This window comes from Triplophysa rosa, linkage group LG10 (assembly GCF_024868665.1).
Source record: "Triplophysa rosa linkage group LG10, Trosa_1v2, whole genome shotgun sequence".
NCBI classification, from domain to species: Eukaryota; Metazoa; Chordata; class Actinopteri; order Cypriniformes; family Nemacheilidae; genus Triplophysa; species Triplophysa rosa.
Genome location: NC_079899.1, coordinates 25,688,430 through 25,711,876, shown reverse-complemented (window position 1 = coordinate 25,711,876; position 23,447 = coordinate 25,688,430). Strand labels below are relative to the sequence as shown.

Here is a 23,447-nt window from a genome sequence, read left to right as displayed (position 1 = left end):
AATAGATGTCACTTTAACTGAATTTTAACATATTCAAATAAAATTTACAAAGAGATCAAGAAAGCTAAAACCAAAAAGAGAGCCACAAAATACCAAAACAACATTCGTGTATTATTTTCGTGTTGGCAGCTCAACCAACTGGATTAAAAGGACATCATGTAGTAAAAAAATGGCCATAGCTCTACAATACATCATAAATATTTGCATCTGCAGCATTTAGATCATTTAAAGGCGTAGTTCACCCAAAAATGAAAATCCTGTCATCATTTACGCTCCCTCAGGTTGTTCCAGACCTGTATACATGTCTTTGTTCTGCTGAACACAAAGGAAGATATTTGGAAGAATGTCAGTAACTAAACAGATCTTATCCCACATTTACTGCCCTAGTATTTATTTCCCCTACTATGGGAGTCAATGTGGGGTGAGATCTGTTTGGCTACTGACATTCTTCCAAATATCTTCTTTTGTGTTTGGCAGAACAAAGACGTTTATGAAGGTCTGGAACAACCTGAGGGTGAGTAAATGATGACAAAATGTTCATTTTGGTACGAACTGTCCCTTTAAATCAGTCATTTATTTCAACTTTTGGTCGTAATTGCCGCAGATTCTCACCTGTCGTTTGACACACTCAGGTAACTTCTTCTCCAGCAGTCCCTTCACGACCTTTCTACCCTTCACTGGTTCTTCTTCTCCGGTCTCGACGGTCTTCTCCTCTGCTCCTGTCAGACCTTCCTTCACCGCCGTCTCTCTCGAGCCCTCCTCCTTGCGTTCTCCGAACACGTTGGGCTCGATGAGCAGTAAGATCTTGTGAACGTCTCGGCTGGTCAGGACGCCCATGGTGAGCAGAGTACTGATGAGGCGCAGGATGGGCACGAACTGATACTCCACACTTCCTCCCACGGGATCTCTGATGTGATCTCCTCCGCCCTGAACCGCCTCCGTCAGCATGCTGATGGCTTTCTCCTTCAGCACGTCCAGCGGGATCTCGGGGCTGTACAGGTGCTGGTTTCGTTTAGCGCTGATGAAACAGGGAGGTGCGAAGTTGAGTTTGGGCTTCAGGGACGTGCTGAGACCCACGCCGGGGGGCCGGTGGCGTTTGGACGCGTCCGGAAAGAGCAGGATGCTGCGCGTCTCGGCGGTGACGGGGATGATGAACTCGTTGTTCATCATGAGGCGAGCAGCTCGGGCCGTCTCCAGGTGGACGCTGATGAGGACGTCGTAGAAGCCCTCGCGCAGCATGCCGGACAGGTATTGGTTGTCGATGGTGTACAGGAGCTGGGATTGGTCGAGGTGGCTGCACAGGGCGTGAGAGACACGCGTGTTGCCGTGAGCGCACAGAGCGCAGTAAAGCTTCAGCGTGTGATAGTGGAACTTACGCAGTTCCTCCTGCTCCGACAGCTCCATGATGTCCACACAACTGCAGAGAGAAACACAGATGACATTCAGTCAAGTCACGTTTCTTTCATTTGCAATAAATCCACATTTAAGTGTGTGTGTTTGTGAAAGAGTGTGTGTGTGTGCGTGTGTGTGTGTGTGTGTGTGTGTGCGTGCGTGCGTGTGTGTGTGTGTGCGTGTGTGAGAGAGAGCGCGTGTGTACCGGTTCTCCTCAGGGATGTGTACAGCGAGCATCTGCAGGGGTTCCTGACACTGGACCATCCATCCGTGTCTCTCACTGATCCGGGACGTCTCCACCTTCAGGAATATGTTTGGCATTCGGCTCCACAGCACCGAGTTGATGGTCTGGACGTCCAGACGCGGTGGACACTGAGGAACCGGGTTCTTGTGTTCACTCTTAAAGATGGCTGATGATAAAGGCATGGTGTTCTGGAGAAGAGTGTGAAATATGAAGATGTTGATTCATTGAGCGAGCGGATCTATTCACGACAGCTCTGTCAATCACGACCCACTAACCTTGATTTTGCCCAGTTCAAACTGGAACAGACTGGAGCTTGTGGGACGCACGAACACAGCGGGAAAGAGTTTTGTGCTGGGCTCCACCTGGACAAACAAGTTCATCAACATTTATCTTTACTTTCTTTTACTTTTTACTTGACATTTAACCAGATTAGCTGATGAGCTGTTCAGTGAGATGTTCAAATTCCTCCGACAGTACCTGGTGTGAAGTTGGAAGCTCTTTGCCGTTCACGCTGAAGGTCAACAGACCGGTGGCCACATTGATAAGACAGCCCATCTCTAAATCTGCATTACTTCTGCCGGCGGTCTGCCCCGCGCTGCCGACATCTCCACACCAAACCATGTAGCAGTTGTTCCTCTTGACGCTGTGAGACGAGAGAGATTAGTCCTGAGACTCACTGATCAAAAGATGAAACCCACTGACGCTCACCTCTCATGCACGCGACCCCTCTCGTCTCCGAGGGTCACCGTCACGGTGCGGTTCTTACTGAGGTTAAAGTTGTTGCTGTAGTAATGATAGTCGGGGGTGACCCAACCGACCCACACGCAGGACGGATCCTGACCGGCGAATATTCGGACTGAATGATAATACTGCAAAAGACAAGATTCATCACCTAAAAACATTTGCAGTTTTCAAAGAGTAACGTGTTTGAACACATATTGATGTTACCGTGGTGATGCTGCTGTAGTCGATTCTTCTGCTCTCCTCTGAGTGTTTCATCGACTTCACCGGATGCCTGGAGAGGTTCAATGAAAACTTTATTCAAACACACTCACGCAAACAGAAACTTTGTTTGTTTGTTGGTGTAGTTATGTTTGGCGTGCAAAATAAAGCTCAGCTTTGAGATGATTTTAAGGAGGTTTGGCAAAAAAAAACATGAATGAGAATGTCTGCTATAGCCAAAACAAGAAAGAATCAACAAAATATTAATAACTAATAAAACTCAGCTTTTTTATTTTTTAGAATTTGACATATTCGTATCGTGATAATTGCTGGGGCTTTTATTATGGAATACGGTTTTATCACAGTACTGAATTGCTTGTTTATTGTTGTTCTTCATACGTCGAATGATATTTACAAAAGTTACAAAAATGAAAGAAAACAGCATGTAAGCATTTAAGAAACTAAACGAACATTTAATTTGATTCACAAATACATTATTTATAATTTAGGGCTGTTCGGTGATTAATGTCGATTAATCGACATGTCGCATCCAGAATAAAAGTTTGTGTTTACATAATATATGTCTGTGTACTGTGCATATTAATTTTGCATTTATAAACATGCACATATTTAAGAAAAATATGAACCCTAAAAATTAATAAATGTTTATATTTAATTTAAATATTAGTATATACATGCAAATAGTTCCTAAATATGTGCATGTATGTTTGTGTTTATAAATACAAAACTGATATGCACAGTGCACAGACATATATTATGTAAACACGAATGAATGTCAATTAATGGTCGAACAGCCCTAATTTATATGCAATATAAATGCTGCACATTTTTAAAGAAATGTAAACAATAATCATTTTTGTCAAATAAATACCTAAAAGTTTGGTGTTTCGTCCATTTTGTACCATACCATACACTTGCATACTGTTTTGCACCGTTTGCCTGGCCGGGGGGGCTGCTTATACTTACAATTACAACTTTAAAGTTTTACGTAACTTATTTAACATTACATATAGGAATTTATAGTCTGTTTAATATTACAGTGTTTCTCTCTCCTTTATCTTAAATGTGTGCTTCTCTGTGATAACCATTGTGCGTGTGTGTGTGTGTGTGTGTGTGTGTGTGTGTCTGTGTGTGTTAGTACGTGTGTATATTGTGTGTGTGGAGTTGTGAGTCCGTGTTTTGTATGTGGGTGTGTTTGAACCGGTGTGTGCGTGTCTGTCTTCTGTGTTTACACCTTTTTTGTTTTTACTTGTATAAGTTTAAATGTTTTGCTTATAGTCAATATGTTTCATGTACAGCTGCATTGTAACAATGAAAACTGTAAAAAGCGCTATATAAATAAAGTTGACTCGACACTTTCTATCTCAAAGCTTCAATTGTCCCTCTAGGGTCATTGAAAGCAAATATTGTGCAAATATGTGGATATCATTTTTGACCACCACAGTATTTTGAAACTTTCTAAAGGATACGTTTGGGTTAAGTTTCAATATGAAAACCACCATAAATGTTATTCTTTGCTTAATAGATGTAAAAAATCGAACATGCATCAATAAAACGCTGTTATAATCAGCAGGTTACACATGTTCTCCTAATTCTCCTAAAGCGCTCACCTGTGTCTGAGTTTCAGCGGCTCCTCCTCATAGACTCCGTTCATGTGGCTGGTGGAGCTTCTGAAGGCGGAGTGAAAGTCTACGGGCATGCTCAGTCTGAAGAACACCATGTCTGAGTTACTGTTCTGAGTCCCGAACGTCTTATGAGTGACCTTCAGACAGGGCGGACTGTCGACAGTACCGTCAATCCTGGTCACCTGCACACAAACAACATTAAACCCCATGGACAAAACCCACATTTCTCAAAATATCTTCTTTTGCGTGGAAGGTTTACAACCACACGAGTGTGAATAACTGATATGAGAATTGTTATTTTTGAGTTGAAGTCTATCCTCACCGCGATGTCGCTGTGGTCTCTCGGCACGTTGAAGAAGGTGGGCAGACGTTTACTGAACCACATGGTCACCTCACGATTCATGTTGACGGCGAAAGGTCTAAAGCCCTCCTGCAGTCCACACATTGTGTAGTATTTAAACGTGCTGGCGTCTTTCCCCAGATTCATACGGCCGACCTGAGAAAGTCCTAAACTGCAGACCGGAATGAAACCTGCAGGCAGATTTCACGGACTTCATTTCTGAACGCTTAAAGTGACAGTTCACCCAAAAATCGTTTCCTCACCCTCATGTCATTTCACACCTGTATAAATGACTTTGTTCTGATAGACACAGAGAAAGATATTTGGAAGAATGTTAGTCATTTTCAACTCTGTGACATCATTGACTGCCATAGTAGGTGAAATGAAATGGTAGTCAAAGGTGCCCCAGAACTCTTTGTGTTCCTAAATTCTTCAAAATATCTCACTTTGTGTTCAACAGAACGAAAGCAATATACAATATTTTTTCCTACTACGGTAGTGGATGATGTCACAGAACTGAAAATGGATAACATTCTTATAAATAACTTTCTTTGTGTTCAACAGAAGAGAGAAATGTACATACAGTAGGTTTGAAACAACCTGAGGGTGAGTAAATGATGACAGAATATTTATTTTTGGGTGAACTATTTCTTTAACAAACGGATGATAAAAGTTAGCGTTATAAAAGGGAAGTGTACTAAAATATGCCTTCTAACCGTCATCGAGGTCAAAGTCAGCGAAACAGAGTTCTGAGCCCTTGTTAGTGATCAGGATTTCTCCGTTGAGGGTGAAGATCATGGATTTGTCCTCCATGTTGATCATACAACCCACAACGTCACCCGCGTGCCAGCAGCGACCGAAGAGCCGACCGCCCATGTGGAGTCGATGACCCTGTTAGCAGATGTATCTTAATGAGGCCATAAAACATTGTTTGATATATACATTTTATTTGTAGGTGGTAAGGAAAATGGATTTGTCCCCCTAAACCTTACATGATGTCCTGGTAAACACTAAATACCAGTATGAGAGAAAAAAACGAAACCTTTCACGATTCACATTTTGAGTGACAGCGTTTAAATCTCACCCGGTGTCCATCAAAGACGTACGCTTGATCATCTGTTCCGAGCTCCACGTCGGGCTTACAGCCGGGCCGAGCCCAGCCCACCCGCACGTCTCCACCCGTCACCACCTCGAACTCGAAATACCACTTCCCCGTCTTCACCGCATACGTCCGCTCAACACGGAAGAAGCGGATCTTATCGATGCTCAACCGCTCCACCACGTGACCTGCCGAGAGAAAAACAAAGGGAGTCCATTGAAATATGGCGGCACATTGATAACGCTAAATCACATCTCCAGACTCAACATTCTAACAAGAGAAGAGTTGTGAGTAAAGTGAGTTTTTAATCTGCTTTGATGAAACCGCATGAGCTCACCAGCGTCTTGGTCGGGCGGCTCGACGCTGTAGCCGTATCCAATCAGAGTGCGGATGGCTTCCCGGAGGCTGTCGCGGTTTGACTTCTTGGTTCGCTCGTCGAGTAAAGCGTACGGCACCAGGCGAGGGTTTCGCTTGCTCTTCACATCCTGCGGAGACGGAAATACACGCTGTCACTGACTCTGATTGGACGCTCCGGGGCGTTCTGGACTAAACGAGGAATTCATTTCTCTTCATTATCACGCTATTGTTCGAACTCAAATGATATTGAACTGTTGGCTGTCCTACAGGCAAACAAACACAATTACACATCCAGCATCACGTGTTCTTTCATTCTGCTGAAGGGACATTAAACGAGATCATGCCGAGAATCAACTCTCGCTTATGAGTAAATGATCCGATTTATTTAGATAGACACTAAAAATGCATAACTAATGTCCCAGAATCCTGTGGGTTTGGTACCTGCTGTATGCCGTAGGTCCAGCCCTGTTTGACGCGATCTTTGGCCCAGACGTTGTGGGCATTTTCTGTCAGTTTATCCACCAGCAGCTCCTGACCTGGGGTCAGTTTGACATCAGACAGGTCCAGCGGCGCTGGTTTATAACCGTTAGACATCATGTAGCTGCACACAAACCACACAAAGCGCTAGACGGGACACGACACGAGCTAGTGAAACCAGACAGCACAACCTTCAATATCAGTATTATTGTTAAATTGTGTGAAAATAAAAGCAAGTGAAAAAGGTTTTATGTGACTAAAACCTCACAATACCATCTGAAAAATACTATCAGTGGCCACAACATAAACATGTAATGTTAGGTGGCCCAAACGTAACTTCCGGTAGACCTCCGCAAAGAATCAATAACTGTTCAGTAGTTTTATTTTAATATATACAATCAAATATTCATATTTCAAATTTAAACATAAAATAAATTGTTATATTTTAACCAAACACAGACCGGAAGTTAACTTTGGGCCAGGCGCACCGTCCAATGAAACCGGCTATAAATGACTCAATATAATCAGATAATCAATATTTATTTAGTCTGAACCCGGTCACAGGAGCTTGAACCTGCAAATGACCTTCATGGTTTTAAATATCCATCTGGTGACACCTGTGGTCCCGTTACTCACTCACAGCAGGTTTGAGACACTCACTTCTTAGGCAGTTTGAGTTTCTTCAGGTCTTCTTCGGCATTGACCTTCACCTGAACTACATGACAACCCAAAGCCAGAAGTGTCCTGAAACACACACAACATAAACTCTAGAACAGTGGTTCGTTAAAATGAAAAGATGAACAAAAACAAAAGCTATCAAATGTCTTATTGTTAAAATATGAAAAGTAAAATGACGGGTAAGAACTTGTTAAATCCTTCCTTCAAACTTTTCTCATTTCAATTTGTCCTTTGCTGTCACTCAGTGATCTTCATTTTCTCATCTTGTAGACTTTAAGCTAATTGCCTCGGCAGGCCACTTATTATTCATGTACAATTATTGCAGTGTAATGTCTTTAAATCCTTTTAAATGACTATTCATAAACTAAAATCGGCTAGGGCTGAGCACCTACGGAACCTCATAGATTCTAACCAAAACAATCCAAGGTTTTTATTTAGAACGGTATAGCCACACTAACAAATAACCAGACATCTGATCAGAATATTCCAGCTCACTTTAGAAGAAATGCTATTTTTCACAGAGAAATTTGAAAACATTGGAGAAAATATAGTTGATGCTAATCCTTTAAGTCTGTCTATGAATCAGCCTCAGCTATCGCCCCTCTAGAACAGCTGTTATGTTTCTTACCCATAGGCCAAGAAGAGTTAAGCAAAATGATTACAGCATCTAAACCGACAGCATGTTTATTAGACCCCATACCCTCTAAACTATTATAAGAGTAATTACCGGTTGCAGTGGAGCCCATTCTTAACATTATAAACTCCTCACTCACCCCAAGTCATGTTCCAAAACCCTTTAAGCTAGCTGTTATTAAGCCTCTTATTACGAAACCACACTTGGACCCTAATGAACTAGGAAACTATATATCAAATCTTCCATATCTGTCTAAAATAATGGAAAAAGTAGTATCGGCTCAACTGTGCTCTTTCTTACAAAAAATGACCTATACGAAACATTTCAGTTGGGCTTTAGGCCACATCATGGCACGGAAACCGCACTTGTTAAAATTACAAATGACCTACTTCTAACATCAGACCAAGGCTGTATTTCTCTCCTAATTTTGATTGACCTTAGTGCTGCATTAGATACCGTAGATCATGCAATACTTCTAGATCGCTTACAGAATTATATCGGTATTCAGGACCAAGCCTTGCAATGGTTCAAATCGTATTTATCTGACTGATATCAGTTTGTTCATTTAAATGGGGAATCGTCAAATCAAACGCCAGTAAACTATGGATTACCTCAAGGATCAGTTTTAGGGCCCTTGCTATTTGCTATATACATGCTGCCCCTTAGTAATATTATTTGAAAACATGGAATTAATAACTTACATGATAACTTACGTTTAACTTACACGTTTAACTTATACGACCATGTCTGTCAAAATCATAGACAATGACAGATAATGAAAAAGTCTAGTGCAACCATTACTGGAAAAAAACATTTCTTTAGCATTTTGGTCTTGTGTTCTAGCAAAAATATCTTAAACTTCTTAAAAAATTCTAAAAATATTTAAAAACAAATCTGCCATAGGGTGAGAAAAATAAACGTGAGTTTAACTTTTTTCTTATATGCATAATTCAATTCAAATTTTCTCTTGTTTCTTGTTCTTGTTGCTAATTCTTATATTTTTTCATGAAACAACACTAAATATTCCTTATCAAGGAAATGTATCCTGATTTAAGAGTGTTTAGATGCTATAAAAAAAAGAATGTCATTTTTTGTAATGTAAGCGTTTGTTCAATTCACTGACTCTAAAGAAACGCTTAATAACAGGGTATATGTGCTCTTGTGATATAAGATACTGCTGCACATAAAACAACAGAAGAAAACCATATGAAGTCATAATGAGCTTAATGAACCTGAACTCAAAAATACACATGAAGCTGAAGACCCGACACTACAATAAAACATGTTCAGGATTTCCAGCAACTGACTATCTCTTCAGCGTCGATCTTACTTCAGCGTTTCTGTTGACATCTGTATGTTGTAGCTCCTCTCTGTCTCTGGCAGTTTGGAGAAATCCACCAGACACGGATGCTGACGTTTATTATCCTCTCGGATCTGAGGAATGAATAAACACTTATCAGCAGCACACCGGACAGAACAATACACATGATAACAAAAACAGTCTGAGCAGAACACATGAACGTCACATGTTTCTTGGGAGATTTGGGCTGTAGAGTTTTAAGAACACAGTAAAACTCTATAAACATGCTGTAAAGACCCACGGACGTACAGTACCGCTCAAAACCCAAGAGAACATGATCGACATTTACACCAGTGTTTTTTAAGCAAATTACCCATGGTTTTATTATAGTAAAAGTGTAGTAACTAACCATGATTTTGATGCAGATTTATTATGATTTGTGTTACCATAGTTTTACTATAATAATCATGGTTAGTAAATTTGTGGTTACAAATAAACCAAATAACTATGCTTAGTACAGTTATACCATAGTAAAGCGAAGCTTTCTGAAACACAGCGTTGGAACAAACAAACGCGAGTCAATATGAAACTTGACAGGTTTAAAATCATATGATGAATCAGATTTTCACTGATCTTTTGAGAAAATAAAAGTAGTCATTATAGTAAAAGAAGGTGTAGCAACAAAAAACAGCTCATTAAATTCTAAGGTGAAAATCAGATTAATACCTTTGGCAGAATATGACTGTTGGCAAAACCCTCGACTGAACATTAAAAGTGAAAAAAAAAAGATACTAAAATGATGATACGAGTCCTTTAATATCACCGGTCTTAAAACGCCGGTTGTAAGACTGTGACACTCATAATGGGAAGTTTACATTAGCTGCTCATAAACTGAAGATGTATAACAATAATTTCAACTCTTCTTCATGAAATAAGACCGTAGATGCAACTTTATAAAAACCTTTGAGGTATTCAGATCAAATCTGTAAACTACTATAACATTAGTGCTGGAGGAAGGACAGATGAAGACGGATCAATGGAAACAGTCGCTTTTGGCCTTAGCGAGTAAACTGAATTTATTGGTCCCTGTTGCTCTGAATCATCAAACGCTCTTATTTTAAACACAAAGCTGCTGAGCTCATGCCAAACCCATCTTAGCTGACAGACGCTGAACACAAAAGATCAGATAAAGACAGATCAATGACTGCGCTGTGTTTCCCGATTACGTCATCTCTTAGCGTGCTACGAAGACTCTCAAGGTACACCTTAAATACAGGTATGCCTTTTCTAGGCGTGTTCTCCGAACCATACCTTAGGGGCCATTCACATTTCGCGTCTTCTGCGCACGCAAGTTTGTTATTTTAAATGTAGTATCCCAAATAGGGAGCGGCGCGCACATTTTTCTAGGCGCGGTGCATCGAGATGGAAATAGTTTACAGAGTGCCGCTCGCGCACCTCGGGTCATTTGACTAGAGAAAGCGAATCGCCCCTTAATAGGTTACTTTCCTACGTGCCACGTTAACAGGTGCTGCTGAATTAATGATATCGTTCACTGCATTATGTAAGATAGCGGTGTTCTTTAATAAAAGACGCACTTCAAAAATAGAAAAAAAATCTAAAAAATAATCCTAATTGCAAATGAAATCCAACCCTGGATAGTTTATTTAATTTTGAAATGCTAACCCGCAACCCAAATGAAGCCTATCATGCCTCCACCCGCTACACTAACACTGGTCTTTGAAAGGGACGTTTATATCAGGGGTTCCCAAACTTTGGGTCATAAGGAGGGCCGCGCATAGTCACTTGGCTGTTGTGGTGCATTTGCATTATGATAAAATAAAGGAAAAAGTTTTTTCCAATGACCAACAATTATACTTGTTTACCCTCAAGTGCAACCGTTTATTTTGCTTGGACACTGAATGCACAAGCGGCACATTTACAGCGCGGACGAAGCATGTTGCTTCATGCCCTAATTTCTGTCTACTGCAAATGTAGTTTTGATTACGTTAGGATTTTTATGTTTGTATTGATGAATTTTAATGTGTAAAATGTGTTGAACTTTTAAGACTACAACAGTAATCAAGTATTTCAGGAGCAGTTGGTTTTGAATGTTTATGAAGAATAATATATCACGCTGCCCAACAATTAAGTATTTTAATATTGCAATTAAACTTATTCATTCGTGACAAGAGAAATAAAAGCTACTAGAAGGGAGTGAATGCGTGTTTTTCCCAGTGTTGGGTGTAACTCGTTACTAAGTAATTAGTTAGTGTAATTGAATTACTTTTCCCTTGAGAAAGTAAAGTAAGGGATTACTCTTGTTTTTTCTGTAATTTAATTACAGTTACTTCAGATGTAGTTGAGCTAAATACTGTGTAATATATTCAAAAGCGGAAATGACATCAAAATGATAAGTCTAACTTTAAAATGTATGCACTTTGGTCAGTTAATAAGAATTATTTCTGTAGTTATTTATTATTTATTTGAATGAATGAAAAGAGCCGTTTCATGTCTATCCTTGAATCACTGAACTCATCAAGGTTGATGTAGGATATAGAAAGTAATTAATAATAAGTAATTAAATACTCTTTGGAGAGAGTCATTTGTACAGTAATCTAATTACACTATTGAATATGTCATTAGTAACTGGTAATTCATTACTTTTTCAGAGTAACTTACCCAACACTGGTTTTATATCTATTTAAAAAAGTAGATGGGTCATGAAATATATGTGATTATACTTGTCTATGTGGGTTAACGGCGATAAGGTATAGCTAAGAGCGGTCCCGACCAACCTTCCAAACGTATGACTTATAGAAGATGTACTTAACTAAGAAGGTTTCAGGAAACACATATTAATGATGAAGGTACAGCTTAAGGTATAATTTAAGAACGTCGTAGCGTTAAGAAGGTTTCAGGAAACGCAGCCAAACACATTCATCTGTGCATTTGATTTTCTGTTGCTTTAAAGAGCCCAAAATGCTTTGATATACAAAAAAACCTTTTGACTTTATTAAAAAAAAAGAGGTTGAAATGTGTCATTGGGCCCCTTATTGGAGTAAATCACATATAAAAACATCAATGATATCAATGACAGGACATAGAATGGATCTGATCTTTCGACGCCGATGCGGACGGCACAATGAAACAGGATGATCTTGATAGAATCACTTACCCGCTGTTTTAATTGAAGAGCAAATTATAAAAGAGAAAGCAAACGTGCACTCAACAAACTACACGTCACATGATACACAACTTCTACAGTAATTGTGTTTTGTGTGAATCAGGTGAGCGTGTGGAAAACAGACTGTTATACCTTCCCGTATGACCAGCCCATCTCGATCTTGTTCATACCCCACAGCTCATGAATGTTCTCGGCGAGTCGATCTCGAACCTTCTCCAGGTGAGGAGGCATCACGGTCTGAAACACAAACATCTCTTTCTGTGTTAAAATCATCCTGTACTCATGATTACATCACAGCATTTCTAACATAGTGTGCCATAATTTAATCCTGTGTGTATTTGTGTTTGTGTGTGTGAGTGAGAGAGAGTTTTGTGTGTGTGTGTGTGTGTGTGTGCGTGTGAGCGTGTGTGCGTGCGTATGTGTGTGTGTATGTGTGTGCATGTGTGTGTGCGTGTGAGAGAGCGAGAGAGAGAGATAGATAGAGAGTTTGAAAGAGCGTTTGTGTGTGTGTGTGTTCATGTTTGTATATCCCGGTGGGGACCTAAACCTGAATACACACCAACACATGGGGACTCGTGTCACCGTGGGGACCAAAATTGAGGTCCTCATGGGCAAAAAAGCTAATAAATTGTACAGAACAATATTTTTTACAAATCTAAAAATGCAAAAAGTGTTCTATGATCTTTAGGTTTAGGGGATAGAATATACAGTTTGTACAGTATAAAAACATTACGCCTATGGACTGTCCCCACGGGGATAGTCAACCAAAGCCTGTGTGTGTGTGTGTGTGTGTGTGTGTTTGTGCGTCTGTACCTGAGACGTGTCCACGGGTTTAGGTATAAACGAGGCCTGTGATGTGAAATGGGTGTTTCCCAGTAAATCTCTGACTCCACCCACATCTCGTTTGTATTCCTTCACTGGCTCCACCCTCATCTTCTCTTTAGGCAGCAGAGCCTCGTAACACGGCGCGTAACCGGCCGGCGGCAGGAACTTAAATTCACCGTGACGACCACCTAACAGGAAACGCACCCTGAGCAGAGGTGAGATCAAAACATCAGAGAACAGATTTGACTTCATGTTAACTCATAGCTCTAATTGAACACAATAATATATATTCTATGCATTTTTATTCTGCAGCAAGTGATGATGCCGAGTTTCATCTCTGAGAGCTTAACACACATGACACAAGTGAAGCGCGCACACACGCAGACACAGTTACATGACATGAGTCTTGCGTACTTGACCCCAGCAGAGAAGCTGACCACAGGGAAAAACAGCCCGTCGGTGTTGAAGTTCTCAAACATGCCCTGAACCGGCTGGCCGTTGATCCTGAAGGAGATGCTGGGAGCGTTCAGATCCATACAGCAGCTCGCCACATCATCAGACGTCAACACGTGCTGCTTCACGGACGCTACGGTACGAGAGATCCGCCCTGCGGGACGAGCAACACACATTGTCCTCCCGGGTTCCTCACGCAAAATCTGATTGTGAGAAACAGACGACTTACCCGACCACAGGTGCAGTCCATCGAAGCCATACGAGTACAGATCATCTCCGACTCCGTTAGCCCCCCAGCCCTCTCCTCCTCCTGGGTAAGGGGCGTAACCTTTCGTGGAGGCCCAACCCACCCGCAGGTGCGAGGGCTCGCCGGTCATGAAATGATCCACGTGATCGATCACCAACTCGAAATACCACCTCCTGTACTGATCTGAACCCTCACTGACTCCCACAAAGATGTTGGGCCGCATGCTACAAACAACCACGCAGACAGAATTCACAAACAAACTCACTGAGACTCAGTTAGGATGAATGACACGAGTCAAATAAAAACATCAATAAAACAAACATAAAAATGAAATGAAACGAATAAATCGCTTTATAAATTGACATGTTTAAAACGGTTTCTTTAATTCATGTTTTAAAATGTAGAACAATAAAACAATGTATAAATCAATTTAAAGCTGCTTTTTTAATTCATGTTTTAACGTAAAGTAAATTTAGGTAAATAAAAATGTATAAATCATTTTAAATGGCCTTTTAAAAAGCATTTGCCAAAAACTTTTCACGAATTAAAGAAAACATTTGAAATATGTCTATTTATTTGTCCATTTAAGAACTGATTTAATATTTACATCTTCATGATTGAATTATTAAACTGATAAATGGTTTTATTTTTAAGCGGCACTCTTGTCACTCAATGGAGATGAAAAGAGAACATGTGTCACCTCTGGACGTCGTTGACCAATCGCGTCTGCAGGAGGAGGTCTCGTCTGGACAGCAGGTGATCACAGATGAGATTCTGATTGGCTCTCACGGCGACGCCGTTACACACACACAGAGAGCAGAGAACGTCCAGAATCTGAGCACAAACAAACAAACTCTCAATTACTACACATCACATCACCGAACATAAAATTATACATTTAAAGGAGTAGTTCGCTTTCAAAATGAAAATTCTGTCATTCTGTACTCACCCTCTTGTCATTTCAAACCTGTACGACTTTCTTTCCTCCGCAGAAAACACCAAAGAAGATATTTTGAAAAATGTTGGTAACAGAACAGCACGGCCCCCCATTCACTTCTACTGTAACCAATGCAAGTGAACGGGGGCTGTTAACAACATTCTTCAAAATATCTTCTTTTGTGTTCTGCGGAAGAAAGAAAGTCATACAGGTTTGAAATGACAAGAGGGTGAGAAAATGAAGACAGTAAATAAATAAATAAATATTAATTTGGTACAATCTGATGTTTTCTGTCGACAGCAGTGCTGGCCGATACATGTATATCAAATATTAGAAAGTGTAGTATGCTGAAGATATAAAATGATGTGCCAAATACAGTGACACGTGAGTGGATGATAAATGAATCCTCAAAAACACCGCATGACCTATAATATAAGGATAGCTTGGTTTTCTAAAACGGATTCGAAGCAGTATGATCATTTTTAAAGGTGTGAAAGAAGATACTAAGATATTGAATTTTTGTTTTGTTTTATTCTCCTGAATGAAATCTATTCTTTATTAGAGAGCAGGACGCTCAAATGTGTCCAAACAATTATTTTCTCTATATTACAGTTAGACAGTATATCGTTAAACCGATATTTTCCCCGATAATTAAGCATTTTTCTATAATCGGGTATCTGTTTTCTAATTTCGGATCCACCGATAAACGCCGCCACCTTGTGGCCGTTTTGAGAATTGCGTGCAGGGCCGCCATTGCAGCACAGCGTCTGAGGGGAGACGAGATTACGACACACCAAGTTACTTGCTTTGCTGTAATTAATCAACTTTATTTAACATTACAGCCATTTTTGCACAAGTGAGATGTGTTACATAAATGCCTAATGTGCAGTTTACGCATACAAATATGTTCACATGTCACGTTTGTGATCACAGGGCTTTGTTAAACAGTATTCATTAGATCTGTAGTCCAAGGAGAAAGATATATGACACACGTTTACTTGACATTTGTTTAGACAGATCAACGTTTTCTATTCTTTCTCCATTAAAAGACGGGATCTGTTATGACTGCAGGTGTCTCCTGGGTCCTAAATTACACCTGATTACGAACGACACACAGGCCGACAGATGATTTGCCGATTTGTGTTGCCTTCATATGAACGTCTGATTTACTCAAGGTTGTGTTCAAGAAACTCTTACCTCATGGCCCCATTGTGCCAGCAGGCATTTCATAATCTAGGCCGACAAAATATTATTAATAACTCTGACATAACATATAGTATATACAGTATAGTATAGTATATAATCCAATGATGCATACGCAGTTTTGTTTGTTACTCTTCTGACAATGTTTTATTCAGTGAATTATTCTCCAGTCTTTTTAGCCTATTAAACAGCACATTCAAAAACATTTATTTAAAATTAATGATAAAATTTCTACAAAATTTATAAGCGTCCCCTGCCATTTTCGTTCATCAGACTTTCTACATTTATTTTGCCTATTGTTAATATAAGTGTTGCTGCTGCTTTATAAACTATATCTGGCACACAATTAAAAATTAAAAACCGATTCACTAGTTAAGATAAAACACGAATGGACATAATTCACCGTCTCTGACAGAACTGTTGCTTTCAGTTTTATGTCACTGTTTCATATAAAACACAGTCCCATAGTCAATAAAATCTGTATAAATGGTGTTGACGGACAGACCTTGTGGTTTCGTCCGTGTTTGTAGAGAAGAGAGATGATGGTCTTGATGTGTCCTCTCTGGATGACGTTCAGAGCTTCAGGACTCTCGATCAGAATACAGTGAAGAACCTCCAAGATCCCTGACCAACAAAACCCAGCGTTTATCAACAACCCAGAGCACGCTGTTATTTGTTCTTAAATCAACACACCGATGTCAACGAATCGAATATACTTTAAAAAGCAAACTGCCCACCTGAAGATGATTCTAGCCTCTCCAGTTTACTGACCAACCAGTCCAGATTCTGTGAAAACTGTGTGCAGTTATTTCTGTTTCCCCGTATGAGAGAAGCTGTAAAACACGGGTTCATTTCAATTATGTGTTTGAAATAATCACACCTCAAAACTGTGCTAGAAAACTTCACATCTTAGTAAAAGTCATCCAAGGACAGAGCATCAGTTCCTTAAGGAGATGCTTTCATGCATATTGATGACAGCTTCTTCTCAATGAGGTTCGATCACAAGGACGTCCGACGGATCGGGTCAGCTCACAGATGGGAAAACCAGGACACGAGTCGCAGTGTGAATTCGGTTGAGAGGATGTGTGTGTGTGTGTGTTTGCCGGAGACGTGATGATCACATTTAATGGGGTTTCTCTGAGAGCTGTGATCCCTCTTCATGAAGACTGCGTGAAGGACGAGAGAGAATCTTTCATCTGAAGACAGACAGAGATGAGACGCGGGTCGGGACACAGCGGGACCATCTGCGCGACACTCTGGACTGTGAGGAAAGTTTAGACCGCAGTGGGGGCATCACTGATCTGTACATGTGCTCATGAACAAATCTTGCGTTTTATTCTCATTTTTGTCTGAGTAAAAATCACAAGTTTATCAATCTCTCACACATTTTAATGACAAAACAAATAAATCGATGAATAAAATACACCAGATGTTAAAACAAGTCAGGTTTTGTGTTGTGGTGACATTTCGGCTGATGTTTCGGTTCTGTGCTAGCTTTCAGGTTTGATGTTTAGGGTTCTGTGTTGTGCAACTGTGACGTTCACGTTTGGTGTTGCGCCAACATGCATGTTTAGTGTTGTGCCAACGGTGTTGCGCTAATGTTCACGCTGGATGTTGCGCTAACGTTCACGCTCATTGTTGTGCTAATGTTCACATTTGGTGTTGCGTCAAAGTTCATGTTCGGTGTTGTGCTAACGTAGCGTTCGGTGGTACGCCAATGTTCACATTCGGTGTTGTGCTAACATTCACGTTCATTGTTGTGCTAACGTTCATGATCGGTGTTGTGCTAACGCTCACATTCGATGTTGTGCCAACTTTCACGCTCGGTATTGTGCCAACGTTCACGTTCCGTATTGCGCGAACGTTCACGTTCGGTGTTGTGCCAACATCCACCTTCAGTGTTGTCTGTACATTCATGTTCGATGTTGTTCCAACGTTCACACGTTCGGTGTTGTGCTAACGTTACGTTCGGTGTTGCGCTAATGTTCACGCTTGGTGTTGCGCCAACGTTCACGTTCGGTGTTGCCCCAACATCCACCTTCAATGTTGTCTGTACATTCATGTTCGTTGTTGTGCTAACATTCATGTTCGGTGTTGTGCTAATGTTTACGTTCGGTGTTGTGCTAACGTTACGTTCGGTGTTGCGCTAATGTTCACGCTTGGTGTTGCGCCAACGTTCACGTTCGGTGTTGCCCCAACATCCACCTTCAGTGTTGTCTGTACATTCATGTTCGATGTTGTGCCAACGTTCACACGTTCGGTGTTGTACCAACTTTCATGCACAGTATTGCGCCAACGTTCACATTTGGTGTTGCGCCAAAGTTCATGTTCGATGTTGTGCCAACACTCACGCTCTGTGTTGTGCCGATGCTCACGCTCGGTGTTGCGCCAACGTTCACGTTCGGTGTTGCCCCAACATCCACCTTCAGTGTTGTCTGTATATTCATGTTCGTTGTTGTGCTAACGTTCATCTTCAGTGTTGTACCCATGTTTACGTTCGATGTTGTGCCAACGTTCACGTTCGGTGTTGTGCTAACGTTACGTTCGGTGTTGTCCGGTACCTTCATGTTCGGTGTTGTGCTAACGTTACGTTCGGTGTTGTCCGTACCTTCATGTTCGGTGTTGTGCTAACATTCACTTTTGATGTTGTGCTAACATCCACGTTCAGTGTTGTCTGTACTTTCATGTTCGGTGTTGTGCTAACGTTCACGTTTGGTGTTGTGCCAACATTTACGTTCAATGTTGTCCGTACCTTCATGTTCGGTGTTGTGCTAACGTTCATGTTGGATGTTGCGCTAATGTTCACGCTCGGTTTTCCGCCATCGTTCATGTTCGGTATTGCGCCAACGCTTATGTTCGGTGTTGCCCCAACATCCACGTTCAGTGTTGTCTGTACTTTCATGTTCGTTGTTGTTGCAACGTTCACGTTCGGTGTGGGGCTAATGTTCACGGTTGGTGTGGGGCTAATGTTATCCTATGCTAACATTCAGGTTCTGTATTGTACTGGCGTTCGTGTTTTGTGTTGTAGTTCTCACCCAGCAGCTCATAGAGCAGGTTGAGAATGTCTTTCCACGCTGCAGCTGCCTCTTCACCAGCGTGTTCACCAAAATGAGCGGCGCTGTTATAAACACTCAAGCGATCGATGCAGTTAGACACCAGAGACAGCATTCCCTGAAACACACACACACAACCATTCATATGACGTTATCGTCACATATTTACACACAGACTTATTCAAAACACTGCCTTAAAACCGAGAACATCAAACTGTGACATAGTGAATGAAAGTCCAAAGCTCAGCTCACCTCCTGTTTGAAGAGGTTCTGTCGGTTCTTCAGGGAACGCAGTTGAATCTGTTTTTTCTCATGTTCCAGTTCAGCATCGGGCAGTCTGAAGTACGCAATCAGATCATTGAGTGTCTGAAGAACTTCTTCAATGGGCAGAACCACAAACACACGGTTCTTGCCGCTCAAACTCTCGAGCTCTCTGCCAAAACAAGATCAAAGACGTCCGCTGTGAAATCAGACCATTTTAAACTAGACAATGATTTCACAGTATTACGTTATGTGAGGGATAATGTACAGGCGGCTGGTTGTTATCGCAGAAATAAGGGATAACAGCCGGCTGCTTGTACATTATCTCACTTATTACACGGCTACTTGCCACATGAGAAAAAAACTGGACATGAAATGTATATTGGAAATATTTGATTAGCTCATGTTTACCGAATGCAGACCTTCCGCGAGGAAGTCGTTCACTTTCGGTTTTAAGGTAAGAAACGACGTTCAGGTGTCATGAACAGGCAATTTGGTTGATATAATGCCATATATGTTATTAAAAGATATAATTACATTTAATTTGTAAAAAAAAACGATGTCCTGCATCCGGGTTACCGTGTGTTAATAGTTTAGAAAGGTTGTTATCTGGGAATAACCAACCTGCAAATGTCGTGACTGGCCAATCAGAATCAAGCATTCCAACCAGCCGTGTAATAAATTAAAAATAACAAAAACATTCATGAAAACGTGTGTTTTGACCATTACAATAATTCAATGCAAACATCCTTGGGGTCATAAAAACAGACATCGTAATTTCTTGATGTGATAAATATTTTGATTGAGTTTTGGTCAAAGTAATTTCATCGATGTAAAGGACACACGTCAGCGCTGTCTGAATCATTATTTGATATTAGCATCTTTTCAGTCTGAGAGGATGTCAAGAACATCTGTGTAGATACAGAACAGAACCCGGAGGTGTGTGTGAACTCAAACTAACAGACAGAAATATCTCATGAATATAAAGTGTGTGACAGTAATGAGACATTACCAGAATAAGAAAAAGTTCCCTGCTGATTCCAGACGCAATGACATCACTTATGTAACATTATTAAACATATGTGATAAAAAAACAGTGCCTGTAGAGAGCTGAACATGATGCCCTGAGGAACACAACTCAACTCATGCAGAACACTCATGATGCATGTGAGATCTATAAATATCCTGAAAACTCTGTGTGTGTGTGTGTGTGTGTGTGTGTAGGTGCATGCATACGTATATCTGTGTTTAGTTGTGTGTGTGTGTGTGTGTTCATGTTTGTATATCCCGGTGGGGACCTAAACCTGAATACACACCAACACATGGGGACTCGTGTCACCGTGGGGACCAAAATTGAGGTCCCCATGGGCACAAAAGCTAATAAATTGTACAGAACAATATTTTTTACAAATCTAAAAATGCAAAAAGTGTTCTATGATCTTTAGGGTTAGGGATAGGGTTAGGGATAGGGGATAGAATATACAGTTTGTACAGTATAAAAACATTACGCCTATGGACTGTCCCCACGGGGATAGTCAACCAAAGCCTGTGTGTGTGTGCGTGTGCGTGTGTGTAGGTGCATGCATAGGTATATCTGTGTTTAGTTGCGTGTGTGTGTGTGTTTTTGTTACCTGATGAAGGTACTAAAGAGTCGTGTTGTGTTGCGAATGATTCGCGCGGCTCTCGATTCCTCATGTTGACATCGCTGTAAGGTCAGACCATCATCCATATGTCCCTCTGAGTGAAGACACACCTTCACACCACAGACACACACATTTCAATTACACATTAAACTGACTAATCGAATTTCCTTTATGCAGTATTACATGCACATCACACTTCTCGACTGAGATTTCACGCTCCAAAAACAAAACAGCGAATCAAATAATGAATATCAACTTTTGTCAGCACCACACAGCAGCAGGTTGATGGTGATGATGTATGTTCGTCTGTGACTCACTCGTCGTTTCAGAGGACCCAGACGTGTTGATTTGACATCAGGCGCCTGATAGGACAGCCACAGGCCCGTCGCCACGTGCATCACAAAACACAGAGAATCTCCGTACTTGATCTCTGCCACGCCCATCCCCTCAACATCACGCTTCACACTGCAGTCCAGCTTCTCCTGAACAAACACACGACAGAAACACACACGTCTGTCAACTACAACGTCAAAATTGAGATGAAAATTATATAAATAATATAAATAATAAAAATAAATAAGGAATACTTGCATGAAATATAATAATATACAGTAAGTTAACTCAGTAAGGTCTGAATCACAAGACACAAAGACAGACAGCCGTGTTTACACGAGGCGCTCATTATATCAGGCGCTGGGATTGACTCTCAGAACGTGAGATGTTTCAGACCTTAGACGCTCTGAAGCAGAACGCTGTAGACGAGGTGTCTGATCTCTCGCGGTCCTGTAGAACGACCCCTCTGTCCTCCGTCAGGGCCAGATAGTGACCGGTGGTCAGGTGACGGAGACGGAAGGGTTGACCCCAGCGGATGTGACTGCCACACCAGCTACACAAACAAACACACAAACTCAAACTCAGTTTTTATGGGGACTTCTCGGAGCACGAGTGTCGGTCGGACACACACCTGATGCGTAACGGCTCCAGCCTCCACAGAGATCTCGCTTTAGCTCCCGCTTTCCCCGTCTCATAGTTCACTATCCTGAGAAAACAGCAAATAAAACAACAGACTTGTTCAACCTATAAATAACATCCACACAAAACAAAATACACAATATCAAAATATAATCTGATTGGACGGGATGCAACGGTTATCACACATATACAATATTATATTATGATCTTATTTGTTTTTAATGAACAATAGCGTTTAATTGTTTTAGTATTAATAAACCATAATAATCTTGTTCTGTATTGTTATAGTTTTGGTGTGAAGGCCATTGTTTTGTTTATTATAGTGATCATCCTCGACTGTGTAGCAGTGTCATACTTGATTCTTTTGAAGAGGGACGCTGAAGGTCAAAGCGTGAGCTAATGGATTTATCGATCACCTCACAGCATCTTGAGCGCGTCATTCACGAACACTATCACAACACAAACGCCCTCCGTCACTTAACCAGACGCCAGCGCCGGCCGATAACAGAAACCTTTCTCTCGTGCCCTCTGCTCTGACACATGTGCGATATGTTTGAAGGAGGTCAAACGCAGAAGATGGAAAGAACTTTTCCTTTGATTAGATTTCAAGGACACCGTGCCACAGGCCTCAACTGACAAATCATATCTAATCCAGAAGATGACGTGCTACGCAACAGAGCAGTAAAAATAGAGCGAAACCCCTGCGAGGAAGAGAGAGAGATTGAGAGCGAGTCTGATCACACGATCTGATCATCATCTGTGACGCTCGCTGTGTCAGACGCAGGTTCACATGTGACTCTCGTTCTTCTGTGTAAAGCCGTTGAACATCCAGACTCTGATTCATAAAACTATTAGAGTCAAATGTGTGTGTTTACATGAGACTGAAATCATTACATTCACACACACACACACACACACACGTATATGCGCACACACGCTAACACACAAACACACACTCACAAGCAAACACGCACATACATCTGAACACGCAAAAGCATTGACACATTAACTAACACACCTATGACGTCCAATTAACATACAAATACAAACACACACACACACACACACACACGCACACACACACACACACACACACACACACACACACATGCACACACACACTCACACATAAACTTACATACTGTACAAACACACACACGCAAACACACAAATTAATGTACCAACAAACACACACATAAACACTCAAACACACAAATAGATTTACTTACACACACACAAACTAACACACTTGCAAACACTCACACTCACATAGACACACACGCACGCAAACACACGCACACACAAACGTCCACCTCATGATGATGATGATGTGAGCTCTTTAAACATGATGATGAAGTTTCTACCTCTGTTCTTCTTCACTCTGATCAGAGGCCGGGATGGTCAGAACCTCATCATGACCATGAAACAGACGCAACACGTGCCCGCCAAGAAGATATCCTACAGGACCAGATACACATCAGATACCGTAAAAACAATATTAATGAAGATAAAAGTGGTGTTCGTTTGTTTATCATTTCCAGATCGTTTGTGTGATGCGAC

General features: G+C 41.1%; 1 protein-coding gene across 1 annotated transcript in view; it reads right to left on the bottom strand.

Annotated features, from left to right (window-relative positions):
* The window catches only part of LOC130560740 (ryanodine receptor 3), a 90,753-nt gene that overhangs the window by 47,380 nt on the left and 19,926 nt on the right, over positions 1-23,447 (bottom strand). Inside the window, exons 9-36 of the mRNA XM_057344743.1 lie at positions 23,252-23,345; positions 21,880-21,954; positions 21,645-21,801; positions 21,233-21,397; positions 20,904-21,025; positions 19,264-19,444; positions 18,994-19,129; positions 16,696-16,791; positions 16,464-16,582; positions 14,519-14,652; positions 13,801-14,042; positions 13,533-13,725; positions 13,107-13,323; positions 12,426-12,530; positions 9,140-9,243; positions 7,158-7,241; positions 6,462-6,621; positions 6,001-6,148; positions 5,649-5,851; positions 5,281-5,455; positions 4,547-4,755; positions 4,210-4,406; positions 2,585-2,651; positions 2,345-2,505; positions 2,114-2,279; positions 1,912-1,998; positions 1,598-1,824; positions 613-1,417 (exon numbers count right to left, since the gene is read on the bottom strand). Coding sequence (XP_057200726.1) covers positions 613-1,417; positions 1,598-1,824; positions 1,912-1,998; positions 2,114-2,279; positions 2,345-2,505; positions 2,585-2,651; positions 4,210-4,406; positions 4,547-4,755; positions 5,281-5,455; positions 5,649-5,851; positions 6,001-6,148; positions 6,462-6,621; positions 7,158-7,241; positions 9,140-9,243; positions 12,426-12,530; positions 13,107-13,323; positions 13,533-13,725; positions 13,801-14,042; positions 14,519-14,652; positions 16,464-16,582; positions 16,696-16,791; positions 18,994-19,129; positions 19,264-19,444; positions 20,904-21,025; positions 21,233-21,397; positions 21,645-21,801; positions 21,880-21,954; positions 23,252-23,345 — 4,829 coding nt within the window. The remainder of the gene's footprint in view (positions 1-612; positions 1,418-1,597; positions 1,825-1,911; positions 1,999-2,113; positions 2,280-2,344; positions 2,506-2,584; positions 2,652-4,209; positions 4,407-4,546; positions 4,756-5,280; positions 5,456-5,648; positions 5,852-6,000; positions 6,149-6,461; positions 6,622-7,157; positions 7,242-9,139; positions 9,244-12,425; positions 12,531-13,106; positions 13,324-13,532; positions 13,726-13,800; positions 14,043-14,518; positions 14,653-16,463; positions 16,583-16,695; positions 16,792-18,993; positions 19,130-19,263; positions 19,445-20,903; positions 21,026-21,232; positions 21,398-21,644; positions 21,802-21,879; positions 21,955-23,251; positions 23,346-23,447) is intronic.